Raw genomic sequence first — 13,896 nt, 5'->3', positions numbered from 1 at the left:
GCCTTGTGACGTCATGAGGCGGGCAGCGTGACGTCACGCGGCCTACATTCCCCGGCAGGCCGGGCAGCCGGCTGGAAGTGACATCAGGCCGCATCCGGGGCAGGGCCGCGGCGGGACGGGCGGCGTGCGGGGAGCGCTCGCTGCGGCCATCGCGGTGGGTCTCGGGCGGGCGGCGGCGGGGCCGGGGGCCGAGCCCTGCGGGCCGCGTCTGAGGCGCTTCTCTCCCCGCTTCTCTCCCCGCAGGCGCGGCCATGGCGGACTCCACGCAGAACGGGCCCATGCAAGGCGGAGCCGGCGGCGGGGCCGTGGTAAGCAGCAGCCCCCGGCCCGGGCACGGCCCCCTCTGCGGGCCGCCTCGGTGGGAGCGTGCTGGCGGCGTGCGGCCGCTCGGGGGTGGCTGGGTTTAAGTTGGGCTTGTGTGGAAGTGGCGGCGTGGTTGGCGTGCGAGACGGTGCAGGACGATAGCTGCTGGCTTCTAAAATTGGGAGGGGTGGAAGGTGGATGGGGAGCTCCTGGCAGACCCAAGCACAAAATGAGGCATGAAAAAGGTGGAAGCAAGGATAGGCAAGCTGGGAGGAACACAGATGGAGGAAAAAATGGTGATGTTTTGACACTTCTCTTAGGCTTACAATCACTTAACCGTGCTGTGTTTCATTAGGGCCCTTCTGGTCCTGGGACCATACAAAGGTGTGAAGAGACCTGTGGTTAGAAGAGCTTAACAAGAGAATTTCGACGTTATTGAGAGCTCTTGTGTTTTTTTGAAGCCAGGATTTTGTAGCTTAAAACCCTGCTGTTGCTTCTGATGTGGTTATGCTAACTTTAAGTTGCTGCATCTTTTTCCCCTCTGTAAGAAAGGTGGCATTTCTAGGCCCAGTTGCACAAAGTGCATATTTCTAACGAGCCTTGGAGCAACAGATACAGGAGTCAGTCAGGTTTAAAGACATTGCGTGATAAGTTTTTGAAGTTGGCTGCTCAGTGACGTTGGTATGTGTTGAAGCACTACCTCCATGGAAGATCTTAACAATGTATTTTGTTGTAGAATGTAAAGGAGCCTTTTGATTCTGAGGTGGCCTAATTATTTTTGATCTGGTTAGTAACATCGAGTAAATCAAATATCACACAGAATGAAAATAAGCCCTTTGCTTCAAGCTATAATTTGATTCAAGGTTGTTGGAGGAGTTGCAATTTAACACTGAAGGAAGAACATTCAATATATGCAAATATTAAAATCCCAACTTCTGTGGAAGTCGGTTTTCTTTATCATTTTGTCTTCTTCTAATGTAGCAATTTCTGATGGCTAACAAGCTGGATACAGCAATGTGGATTTCCCGCTTGTTCACGGTTTACTGCTCTGCTTTATTTGTCCTGCCTCTTCTAGGGTATGTACTTCAATATTGAAAAACAGTATTTAAAAATTTACAAAGTAACTATGCTCCGTTTTCATAGAGTGGTTTTCATGTAAGGATCAATTTATATTTAGTATACTGGGTTGGTTTGTAAGTACAGCTTTTGTTAAAGGTTGGCTTAAAATACTTGTTGATGTGTTTAGAAAATGCGTTGAATAATTATAAAGTATTGGCTATGTTGTTGTTGCGTAGTTACAGAATGATATATTGAGTTGCTTTAGCATCGTCAGTAAGTCAGTATTACCAATTTTTGAGTTTATTTTCGTACTAGTTCTTATGTACGATAATAGAAGTACTTCAGGTATTGTGCAATTGTTGATGCAATTCTCAAGGGTGAAAGACTTCTGAGCAGGGGCTTGGTTCTTATGGTAACGTCTCCTCTGATGATTTGCAGGTTGCATGAAGCAGCAAGCTTCTATCAGCGTGCCTTGCTGGCAAATGCTCTTACTAGTGCTCTCCGACTACACCAAAGGCTCCCGCACTTTCAGCTTAGCAGGGCATTCCTGGCCCAGGCTTTGCTGGAGGACAGCTGCCACTACCTGTTGTACTCTCTTATCTTTGTGAATTCCTACCCTGTTACAAGTATCCTTTGCTTGTGTCATCCTGGTAATGTTTTTAAATATCTTAAAAACTGGATTCTTTTAATCACTTGTTTTATGATTTTTAAAAAATAATTTAAAATAGAATGTTTGCTTTTCTTAGAACATACTCTGTGTGAAATAGGAGAGGCTTATGTCGATTGATCCATATCCAGGTTAATCACCTCTGTAACTAGTGCACTAGGAGCCAGCAGTTTCTGGCTTCTAGTATTTTCCTGAGACTTAAGTTCAGCATATTTTATGACTAGTCTCACGTGATTCTTTCAGAGAAGTTGATAGCTTTCATTTATTACCAGTACAGGGTTCACGTACAACTCCTTACTACAAGTAGGGAATGTAAAGATGCAGTTTTTCCATAAGAGGTCTTTCAGACACATTACTAGGCAGATGAAGTCTGCAAAAAGGACTAACTCCTGTGGCTCTTCAAAGCTGATGTTTAAGAAGTAGCTCTTCTTTGTGCAGTTTTGTATGTGTACGCTTAATGTCCTACTCTGGCAGAGGAATGTCTGTGTTCTTGCACTCTAAAATCTGAACTGCTGGCAGCTGCATGTTCTTTAGCGATGAAATGCATTTTACAGCCTCTGTTTATAAAACTGTGATGACTACATATATATGATAGACTTTAAGTAATAGCCTTACGTGTCTTTCATGTAGAAAGAATACAGTTCAATGGAAACGCACGGTGTATAATAATGCAAGTTGTACTTTCACGTATGTACGTACACACTGATTTTAAAGCTGATAAAAAATGTGTAGCAAAGAAAAGATGTAAGAAGAAAAGGGCACAGCTATAAATACAGCCTTAGACATAGACCTGTCTTAATCAAGTATTACTCATTCCAACCAACCTCTTGCAAAGAGCCATCACTTGTGTGTTAGCATAATATCGTGGAGAAATTATGCACTTCTGCAGCCTTTAATTTTCCTTATCGCTTGCTTCAGTGAGTATTTTCCCAGTTCTGCTATTCTCTTTGCTTCATGCTGCCACATACACAAAGAAGGTTCTTGATGTAAGTATGATTTGGTATATAATTAATATTGGTGGTATGTTTGGGGCTTATGAGCAGGTTTGGGAGTTGCAGCTATGATTTCCTTCAGTTATGTTAGAGGAGTTAGTGAAATTGCAGTGTGGAGTCCCAGCAGAGAATTTGAAAAGTCTTCTGGTTTGTTTTGCTCCTTCTGCTATGACTTGCTAATAATATACTGGAGTTGATGCTAATTATTTTTCTTCAGATGGCTTTCTTTGAAGGAAGCAACTACTGAGTATCAGTGGAGTATAAACTTCTCAATGTCTTCTCAGGGTAAACCATGTGCTATAAAGTTGAATGTTCTATATCAGCAGTTAAATAACAAACTTCAGGGTGAGGCTAGGAAGCACAGTAGTATTTGCCAGGTGAACCTGATGCTCAGTGTACCGTCTTGAACAGCTTTATATAGCTCCAACCTCCTAACTAGGCCATATTGCTACCATAGGCACTTCATCCTAGTGGACTGAATAAGTATAAGGCTGTTGGCTAGTGCTGTGTAGTTGGACCTGAAATGGGTGGATGAGGGATTTGCAACACTTCACATTTTTAATTGAACTTCATGCTTCTATGACTCCTGAGATTGTTAATGATTATCCTAATACGGGTTCTACGCTTTCAGTGGTTTTCTTTGCAATACTGATCTCAATCCCTTTAAAGGATCTAGTCCTAAAATGCCAGAGTGAGTCATAAATGGTAAATGTTAATGTTTTGATTTCTTTTGCTAGAGAAGATCAGTATAACTTGTATGTTTTCTGGCACTTTTTTCTTCTTTAAAGGCACGAGGTTCGAATAGCCTGCCCTTTCTGAGAAATCTTTTAGAGAAACTGAATGCTAATCAGCAGAATATTCTAAAATTCATTGCTTGCAATGAAATTTTTCTGATGCCAGCTACGGTTTTCATGCTCTTCAGGTAAGAATCATCATAAATATTTTTAGAATGAGAAACTTTCTACCCAAGTATGTTTTGCTGTGGTTTACAAGGATCTCAGTTTGTGATAGTTTAAGGCTTGAACTTAGTTTATTTGATTCTTTGATGTTGCTGTTGATGCATTGTGAAATCAAACAGCATTTATTCTGATACAGAAACAACTCAATTTCATAGAATGAGTGACATTGTTGGATTGAATCCAAGTTTTTCCACTTCTATAACTTAAGCGTACCTATGTAGTTTAGCAGGTATAATGTTGGTCAGTGTAATCGAATATTGATCTTTAGCCTCACTGAAGGTGTCTGTTTACTCTTATTTTTGGTTATTGGATCACAGAAGGTTAAGTGGCATAGAATTTCATTGTGCTAGAAGCATACAAGCAGGAGTGGGTTATATCTTCTCCCATGTTATTTCTCACCAGAGACCTTTGCCTCTTTCTAATTCATTATTTTTGCCCACTGTGTCTGTGCAGCCTGTTGAATTCATTTTAGGGCTCTTAAGATTGCAACTTCAGTAGGATTCTAACATGTACAAAGATATAACGACCTGAAAATCACTGAAGTTTGAGTTATTGTCTTTTAATATTTGGAGAGGAATTAATGCCCTTTGTTCTATGTATGCCATTGCACAGTGAGAGCATTTGTCCTGAGGGGTCTCAAAGGCAGCAGAAGGAAGGCTTTATGTTCCTGGAAGTTGACAGAAACATAATTTGTCTGCATCTTATGACATGTCAGCTGAACCCTTCAGTGCTTCAGCCCTGATGGATTCTATTACGCTTTAAGGCAACTTACCAACTGACAGATACTTGAATGTTAGATACTGGATACAGAGAGTGCTTTACAACTTTGGGGAGATCTGTTTTGTTTTGTTTTGTTTTGTTTTTTTTCTCTATGGAGAACGTAGCATGTGAAGTGTAGCTACTTGATAAGCTACCTAGTAGATTCTGAAGCTTTTAAGAGATCGTATACTAAATGATAAAATAGTATAAAGGTTAAATGCAGCTACAGTGAAAATTTTGTTCTTCAAGCTGCTAAGCATATTAAATTGCTTGTAAATATTATACAGATGAAAGACTTCTCCCCTGCCCTTGTAGCCCATCTCCCTTTTCGCTTTATTTTTTATATTCTGGCTAAAGATACTGTTCATATTTGAAGGAGCTAGCTACTGGTGCTGTGATGCAGTGTACAATTTGACACAATTTTAATATTGCATTATATAAAGAAGCTTCAGTCAATTAAACTCAAGGTATTTCTGTATTTTGTGAATGGTTTGCAGTACTGTCACGTGGAACAGCAGCTTTGTAAGGTATAAAGACCTAATTTCAGAGTAACTAAAACAGTTTGATAAGTTTAACTGTTATATCTCAAAACATACAGTTTCCATTGTTTTCTGAATTTTTTAAAAAAGATAGTATAAATATGGTCCAGACTCTCAAAGTGCTATGCTTAGGGCTGGAAGAGTTCATTGTAACAGGAGTATTACTGTCAGCCAATGTCCATACTTGTCCAGCATTAGTTTTCTTAATACTAGACTGGCCTCACTGTTACTTTGGTTACTCTTAGTCACCAGAAGTGAGGTGTATAGAATGTTTACCTATAAAACAAATACGAAAACTGTAATACTGCATTTCTGTACGTCTTTTACCTTTGTTAAGGCATGTTTATGTATATATTTTGTTGTCAGATCTAGATTATCTGAATAAATATGGCCATAGCCTCGCTTTTTTTTCACTGAAATAGTTTTCTTGCTTTTATTATGGTAAATCCTGACCTTTTTTAAAACTGGTATTAAGCTCTGCTTCTCCGTTCTCTTTCAGTGGTCAGGGGAGTCTGCTCCAGCCATTCATTTACTATAGGTTTCTAACATTACGCTACTCCTCCCGGCGAAATCCATACTGTCGGTAAGCATTAAATTGATTTTGGAAGTTAGTATTTAATGGTGTAGTGTTCAGGCATTCAGAATTTTTTCTTTCTGCAATGGATGCATAACTCTTAATAGTAAATGTGCAAATGGTAACTGTAGAATACAGAATATACCTTGGATAGCTTTAAAAAAAACAAACAAACAAAAAAAACCACAACTAAAAACCACAAAATATGTCAAAACCCTACCACACCCGATTCAAGGTCATGCTTATTTTATGTAGCTGAACTTTTCTGGAGTGTAGTACTATCATTGAATAGGAGTTTTCAAAACATGCTTGTATAATTAAAACTGTGCTTTGGGGGAAATAAGTTTGGAAGAAGAAAGTCTTTTTCATTGTTCTGCAACCACTTATCAGAACCACATCCTTATTTTTAGGTTCCATGCCTATCTAGGACTAACCATACGTGAGAATAGATACTTACAAACTTGTTTGATATACATCAACTGAAGAAGTAAAAGATCTTAAATATGTATGATCTAAAACATGTTAATTACCTCCTTTAGTTAGATTTGTGAATCAGCTTTATTATAATTGAAATAAAGCCTTATTGATTAGCATTGGCTTGACCAGCTTCCATTGCTTTAAATTTTGAAACTATAAATATTTCTATGAGGTTTTGATCAGGTCAATGCTTTCTTGTTTTTTTTTTTTCTCATGACAAGCTTTGCATAACGTTAGATTTCATGAATGTACTTTCCAGTCTGATAACTGCCTGATTAGAAAAAGGCTTGATAAAGTACCAAGGAAGCAGCCTTGATGCTGTGGTATGCCAAGACAGGTCAGAGAATCATAAGCTTGATTGCTTCCTATTCCCTACTATTTTGTAAGAAATCAGTTGTTCAGTCTTATGTGTATTTTTTAACAACAAATCTATGAATGCATTTTATTTTTTTGGTTAATATATATATATATTGTTTGGTTGTGCACTAAGAATAACTTCATGGAATCAGAGAATGTTTTGGCTTGGAAGAGACCTTTAAGGATCATCTTGTTCCAACCTCCCTGCCAGGAGCAGGGACACCTTCCACTAGACCAGGTTGCCCAAACAAACTGTTCTCCCAGTTGTTTGATGGTATTTCTGTAGTTTTAAGTGAGGATACTGTTATAAGTGTTTTTTTTTTTTTTTTTTTTTTTTTCTTCTCAGGTTTGTCTCTTAGAGTTGGTTCTAGAGTGTGGGGTTCTTGCATTCTAGTCAGAAACAGCACTAACACACCACTTCCATTGCCTCCCAAACTCTTATGGTACTTCTGAAAAAGCATCACTCCTCTGTCCTGCCTTCCCCCAGTGTGGTGTGTTTTTTTTTTTTCCTTGAATGTGGGATTTTATTTTTCTGCTGTTTCCGTGTCCTCCAATGGAAGTGGCTGAATTAAAGTTGATTTAAAATATTAATGTTTAAAGTACGAGAATTCTGAAGCTCTTGCAAGATGCTGCAACACTGAGTTGATATCACTTCAAGTTAGCAAGTTCTATGTATGTGTTTTCTAAGTTTGTTTATTTAGAAAATAAAGTCACTTATTTAGATAAATTAGAGTTAGATTTAGAGTTTAGATTAGATTTAGTCATTTAGATATGAGTTCTGGTAAATGCTATAGCATTTTTAATACAATGTTTAAGTATGATTAAATCTTTTTTTCAGGACTCTGTTCACCGAGCTGAGAATTGTTGTTGAACACCTAATAATGAAGCCCTCATGCCCTGTTTTTGTAAGAAGACTATGTCTCAGCAGCATTTCCTTTATAAGCAGATTGGCACCAACTGCTGCATAGTTGAATTTCAGACACTCATCTATTGTGAACATTATGAGCAGCTGGCACTTCTGCTGATGATTATAAATTCCTGGTTTTACACTGATCTTACTCCAGGCTGTATAAAAACGTGTATATGCTTTTCTTGGAGATAATATAAAATTTAGCATATCAAAAGCAAGTCATGGAAACTTAAAATTACTGTGCTATATTGCTAATTGGTGTGAGGGGGGGAAAGTATCTGCATATATCTAAAACATGCCCAGTCTTATGGAATTGTTTTCTAGAAATCATGAGTTGTTGGACATTGAAAAAATTTTAAGTTTGTGCTTTGTAGGTTTACGTTAACTGGAAGCATCGCTACAGTAGGAGGTCTCCAGTAGGTCGCACTGGTGCACATACCTATGCAGTACACTTCGGACAGTATTCTTCTGCTTATTAAATGTATCTGTAGAATTACTTTGTCTAAATTACTATATTTGGTATAAAATTACATCCCACTTTGAATTCAACAAAACAAATTAAAGATTGTCAAACTGGCATAGTTAACACTCTTTCTGAAGGAGAGCCTATTTCTGTTAACATTACTTAAAGATAACCCTTCCAAGCTTTTACCTTGTGATAGTTTTGCATTAGGTTGTTGGGAGAAATCTCAAGACTGACCACGGAAAACAGCTATCTTGACATAACAAGATGTTTTACCAAGCCAAATTGCTGACCTGGAGGCTTTTCAGACAAAGATGTAATGCTTAAACTTTTAACCATCTCTTAAGTGAACTAATCAATGTAAATGTAGTAACTTTTGGAGAATCATTGCGGATGTGTTCTTGTGTCTACACAAATGTGAGACTGTGGTAATTCAAGCATGTCTACTCTTTAGAAAATTAATCTGTAGCTAGCTCTATATAAATTGTTCTTCCAGTTTCTGAGACTCATCATGATGGGAAATTTGCATAAAGGATTGCACCTATTCAGGCAGCTATTGAAACAAATGGCTGTGGGATTTTTTGGCGTAAATCCATTTTATGATGCTGCCTTCAGATCAGTCATAAGTACAGAAGTGAATATTAAATTGAGTGCTGATTATGCATTCACCCAACAGCTGGAAGGTAGGTCATGGAAAAAGAATACTATCTGTCCAAATACAATGCCTTTCCATAAATCCAAGGCAAAGTATTTGCCTAATCCTCTGTAGTTTATGTTAATATTCTAATTACATACAATTAAGTGGGATTCATTGGCCTTTTGTAAAAATAGTAAAGTACTGTGCTTCACTATTCTCCCTTTGTTGGAGGAGTCTTACATGAAACACTTCTGCAAACAGTCTTGATGCAAAGTATTTTATGTAACTATTGAGTTATCTTTTGTGATGTGGATATCATTCAGCCTTTTCAGTTGTATTAGTGTGCTAGTTCAGAGATGTGTATTTATACACTTATTTCATTTTTTGCTCAACCTCTTGGTACTGATAAAGACCTGTTTTTTGGTAATTGAATATGTTACTCTTTGACTTTTCATCTTGCTCTCTGAACGTGATTAGCTATTTATAGAACACTTGCATACTGCAGAAGCAATTGCATGCAGTACTGCTCTACAGCTGCTAAGACTTGCAACAAGTTCCAATATATGTATATCCTGTAACTTGAGGATTTTATAAAAACTAAAATTTCTACTACAAATAAAGGAGTGTTAAATGTAACTTGCTATGCTCTTCAAGTTTATTTTCTGTTTAACAGAACATGTTGATACTCGAACCTGGAAGTTGAGCAGAATGCAGTCCTGTGCGTATGTGTGCATGTTCTCTTATTCCCACTGGGGCTTCTGACATGAGACATAGTCAGCGTCTTATGCACCTCTAAATCATTTTATGGGAAATTTTTGCCTTCTAAAATGCAAAAATTTATGACACTTTGTTTCAAAACTTAACCTATGAATAAGCACTGTAGTAATGGTATCAGAGCAGAAATCTAGACCTATTTCTGACCATTTCAACTCTTCAGCACTGTTCTAGAGCCTATTTCATGTTACATAGTATGTTTGGGCAGTGACATCAGGTTCTGTTCAGCCCTCTGCTGATTTTTAAATTGGTTGTCAAATTGGTCCCCCCATACTGGGAATGGAAGGCAAATAAATGCTTTGTTAATTCCTTTAAGGAGAGTGACATGTTTCATCTGAGCCAGTGCTTGTGGTCTAAGACTGCTGTTACAATTGTGGTTTACTGTTCCTTTAACTGTATGCTATTATTATTAAATTAGTATAAATTGGAGATGATGTATTGCAACTGTAACTGAAGGATGTTAAGTCAGATCCAACTCTGAATGGGCAAGGATGTTTAAAAGGAATAAGTGAATGAGATTGCAGTAAGTAGAGAGTTGGAAGACAGTGTCATGAAGTAAGAGTTTAAATGTGGATATGGAATCTTTTGCGCAGTTTTTCTTTAAGTGGTACTAAAAATGGATTGAGGAGGAATATTTTCATAAATGGAAGCTGATTTGTCTAGTATTATATTCTTGGCTTTGCCAAGAGCTGCTTGACAAAATTGAGGCCTGGATTTTGCTTGTGGCCTGTTAAAACTTACCTGACTGTTGTACCACAAAAATATGGAACAATGGGATAAGAAGAACTTAAAAGCAAAATAAATTGGGCAACTGACCTGCACTCTGCATCAACTTTGATTTTATGTTCTGTAGCCTTATGCTGCCTAAGTGATAAGACGCAAATTTTCTCAAGGCTAGCAAAAACACACTGTCCTTGTGCCTGTTTCCCTACTAACAACTAAGTTAGCACATGAAATGCTGGTTGTGTCCTGGCAGCTTGAGCAGCTTGAGATTTTTCTGTGTGTGTGTTGCTTTGCTGTCAACAGCTAGCTGTGATGCAAAGGCTGTAACAGAAGTCAGAGAAATTTTCCAGCTGACTGTAAAATGTTTGTGACCCCCAAATACAAAGCAGAAGAACTTTTGTCCTAGTGAAATGTTGCCTACCTGTACAGTGGATGTTTCCACTAGCATAAATCACACTGGTCATTGTTTTAATCATCTTAACATTTCACGAGTCAAAGTGCTATTGGATAAGTCTGGGCAGACCCACCTCTTGCTGTGCACAAGCCTGCTGTTGAAGTGATATTCAGCATAACACTTGTCTGTTCTCACCTACAGATAAATAAAGCATCAGGACCAATTGGGGCTGTTGGGAGCAGCTAATGCCAGTTTAAATTCCTTAACAAAATAATCCACTACTACATCTATCCTTTTCTTTATTGTCTTTTAATTTTAATCTTTCATGATCATCTTTGTGCTGTCAGTGTTATGTTTTGTTCCATTCATAGCAGAAATGCTAACTGTTCCGTGATGGATGTTCAAAGGGAGCAATATTTGTCAATATTTTAAGTTCCATGTTAATGAACTTTATTATAGTCATGAGCCAGTACTTGTTCTGACATTTTTTGAGCTGCTAACTGTGTTGGACCTTTTTATCATTAGGCACCTTGCAACGTTTGCTGTACAGATCCCTTGTTAATGAGTAAGTAGAGTTCTTGCCCATTTTACAGACAGGAACTGAGATGAGGGAGGAAAGTTCACTTGCCTGGGGCAATACAAGAGCTCTGGCAGAGCAGGGAAAAAAATTAAAGTTGGATAGGCGCTGGGGAGACCGATTTGTTTCTGTATCATGTATGACTTGGTCCTGTTTCCAAAAGGTACTGTACCTTGCAGGGCTCAGATTAAGGCTGGTAAAGACCATCAAACTAGAACAGCTTCTATTGTCAAAAATCGCTTCCTATGTGCGAGAGCTAGGTTTGGCCCCTGGTGTCTTCCCTTTTCTGCTGAGGGAAGAAATATGTGACAGAATGAGATCACGAGCACTTTCCTGTGCCAGGTGTTAATGGGGTGTGCTGATCTGTTGCAGTTGTCTATAACTTTTAATTGCTGCAGTGTACATATTTGTGGCTCATATTTTATATATATAAATAGATCGGTATCTTTGTAACTTTTAACAGGGTGTAAGCCTTCATTTTTAAATAATCTTTTAAGGATAGATCCTTAAGCAATTCTTTATTGCAAAGATGCATTATCAGTATGGATAATGTAATTGAATTTATTCTTAAATGTGGATTCAAAAATACCTTTTTTTTTTTTTTTTTTATAAACTGTCAGCATTAGTTATTAACTTTTCTGCAAAAGCTAGGTCTGCGATAATAGCAGATATTGTACAGGTAAGGGAGTTTCATTGCTTAGTTTGGTGCCATCCAGATGGCACAAACTTCTAAAATGAATTGAAAAATTCATCTTTTACTTGTATTCAAGGACTGAGGCACAAAATGCTAATGTAAGGCTCAGAGGGGAAATATAGTTCTCCTGCATATTTGAGAAAATGTGAAGCCCTTTCAAGAAAATCTAATAAACATAATAATAGCAGGCTGCTGACACTAAGGAAAAAGCACCTCATTCGCTCTTTCTTTTATGCAGCGATTTACTGGTCCCTACTGATTTTCAAATTGGATCACTGCAGTAAATTATCCATGCCAGTACCTGTGAAAGAAAGCACTGGGATCCATATTTGTTTAGTGCTGTGCTTAAATCAGCAAGAATGATAAATTTGATGGTATGAAATTGGAAATATCAAGGGCTTTTCTCAGCGAATGAGCAAGTAACTCCATTTGTAATTTATTGTGACCCTTTTTCACTGTATATGCTTTGTATGTCAAATATTTATTTCAAAACAAATTAAATTGTTTTCTGTATTGATACAGCTATGGTTTTGTTGATGTTGTCGAAATCAAATTGTATATTTTTTTCTGGATTTAAAATACTACTGATGTTACATTGCAAAACTGCATTTGTTGTTTTAGTTTAGATTTCTGTGTTTGAGTTCCTGACCAAAAGCTTTACATGCCAGATGTTTTAGGTGTGCATTGGGTGTTTTTTGTTTTGTTTAGAACAGAGCAGGATGTAGTGAGCTTTTGCAGTTTATTTAATTTTCTAGAGAAAAATGTCAAGCTGCATATCAAAATGAAAAGCTGATCCCCATTTTTTCAGTCACTGGAACTATTCTCCTTTACACTTGTTATATGTAACACCAACTTCTGTGGAAACTTACCTGTGTGCTCAGTTTACTGCTGTATTTTGGTGCAGGTGTTAGAGCAACTTACCTGTACGTTTGCGTTTTTGGCAGGAGTTCTGTCTTGTTCTGTGAATCTTCAGGTAGATTACTTTTGTGATATAATCATAGACACATAGCTAAATAAGAGCAACTGCTGATCTGAAATCTGGTCTCAGCTAATACTTGATTACTTGGAATTTATATCTGTTGAATAATCTCTTCTGTAAGAAGTAAGTAAAATCACGAGCCAGTATAGTTAAAAATGTGACTGTTATCCTCTTGTGGGCTAGACGTAGATCATTTATGATGGCATGTTAAACAGCTGACTTCTGTTCAACCCCAGCTCAGATCATACAGGTTTTCTTTTATCTAGGCTAGTTCTGGAGAAACATCAGTGTAGATTATATTCTAAGGAGTCACAAAAGACCTTGCTTTTAAAACAAAACAATAGTTAATGGGAGTTCACCCTTTATCCAGAGTCCCATGTGCTTGACCCTGATACCTTGCTTGTGAGGCAAGCATTAGAGCAGTCCAGATTCCTATGTGGGAAGAGGAAACTGGTTTCCTGGGTAATAAGTGAGGATCATGGCATTTTTAATTTGTGATGTGTGTTTCTATGAATCTGCATGATTGGTGCAGAAGTGAACATCAAGAGCTTGTTGGATGAAGATGGTGCATCAGTTGGTCAAGATATTTTCAGCTTGATTTTCCTATGAAATGAGAGATGATGGTGTAGGTGCACTACGGAGTGCTCTAGCTTTCACAGACCCCAAATTACCATTCGTGGTTTTATGACATTGGTATCCTCTGGACGGTACTTAAGTTTTCTAGCTGTAAATAGGCTAATTTATGCTGTATTGAAATACCATTGGAATAACATCTTCAGATTGCTGTGTTGTATGAGAGCAGGCAGGCTGATTTTGGTCTACTTAAAATGGAAAAAGCTGCTGTGGGATTGTGTTCCTGTCCATTATGTTTGAGGCTCCTGTAGCGGAAAAGCAGAGAAATAAAGATTTACTATGGCCTATGTTACTGCTGGGCTTCTTGGCTTTTTTAAGCTTTTCTCTTGTTGCTTTGTTACCTTTTTATACTGGTGATATAGACAAAGATGGTGTATGTGCACATCCAAGGCTTTTTGTCCTGGTATATGTTCACTTCAGTGTGCG

At 38.0% G+C, this 13,896-nt stretch overlaps 1 protein-coding gene across 1 annotated transcript; it reads left to right on the top strand.

Moving 5' to 3' along the window:
- The first annotated feature begins 74 nt into the window (after nt 1–74).
- TMEM33 (transmembrane protein 33) lies at nt 75–13,672 on the top strand. Its single transcript, XM_084286864.1, has 8 exons — nt 75–154; nt 244–308; nt 1,285–1,379; nt 1,801–1,988; nt 2,948–3,015; nt 3,810–3,943; nt 5,778–5,861; nt 7,525–13,672. The coding sequence occupies exons 2-8, from the start codon at nt 252–254 to the stop codon at nt 7,652–7,654; spliced, it is 756 nt and encodes a 251-aa protein (XP_084142990.1). The 5' UTR covers nt 75–154; nt 244–251; the 3' UTR covers nt 7,655–13,672.
- The last annotated feature ends 224 nt before the right edge of the window (nt 13,673–13,896 follow it).

Source organism: Netta rufina (genome assembly GCF_964035555.1).
Source record: "Netta rufina genome assembly, chromosome: 4".
NCBI classification, from domain to species: domain Eukaryota; kingdom Metazoa; phylum Chordata; class Aves; order Anseriformes; family Anatidae; genus Netta; species Netta rufina.
This window is presented reverse-complemented; position numbering and strand designations above follow the sequence as displayed.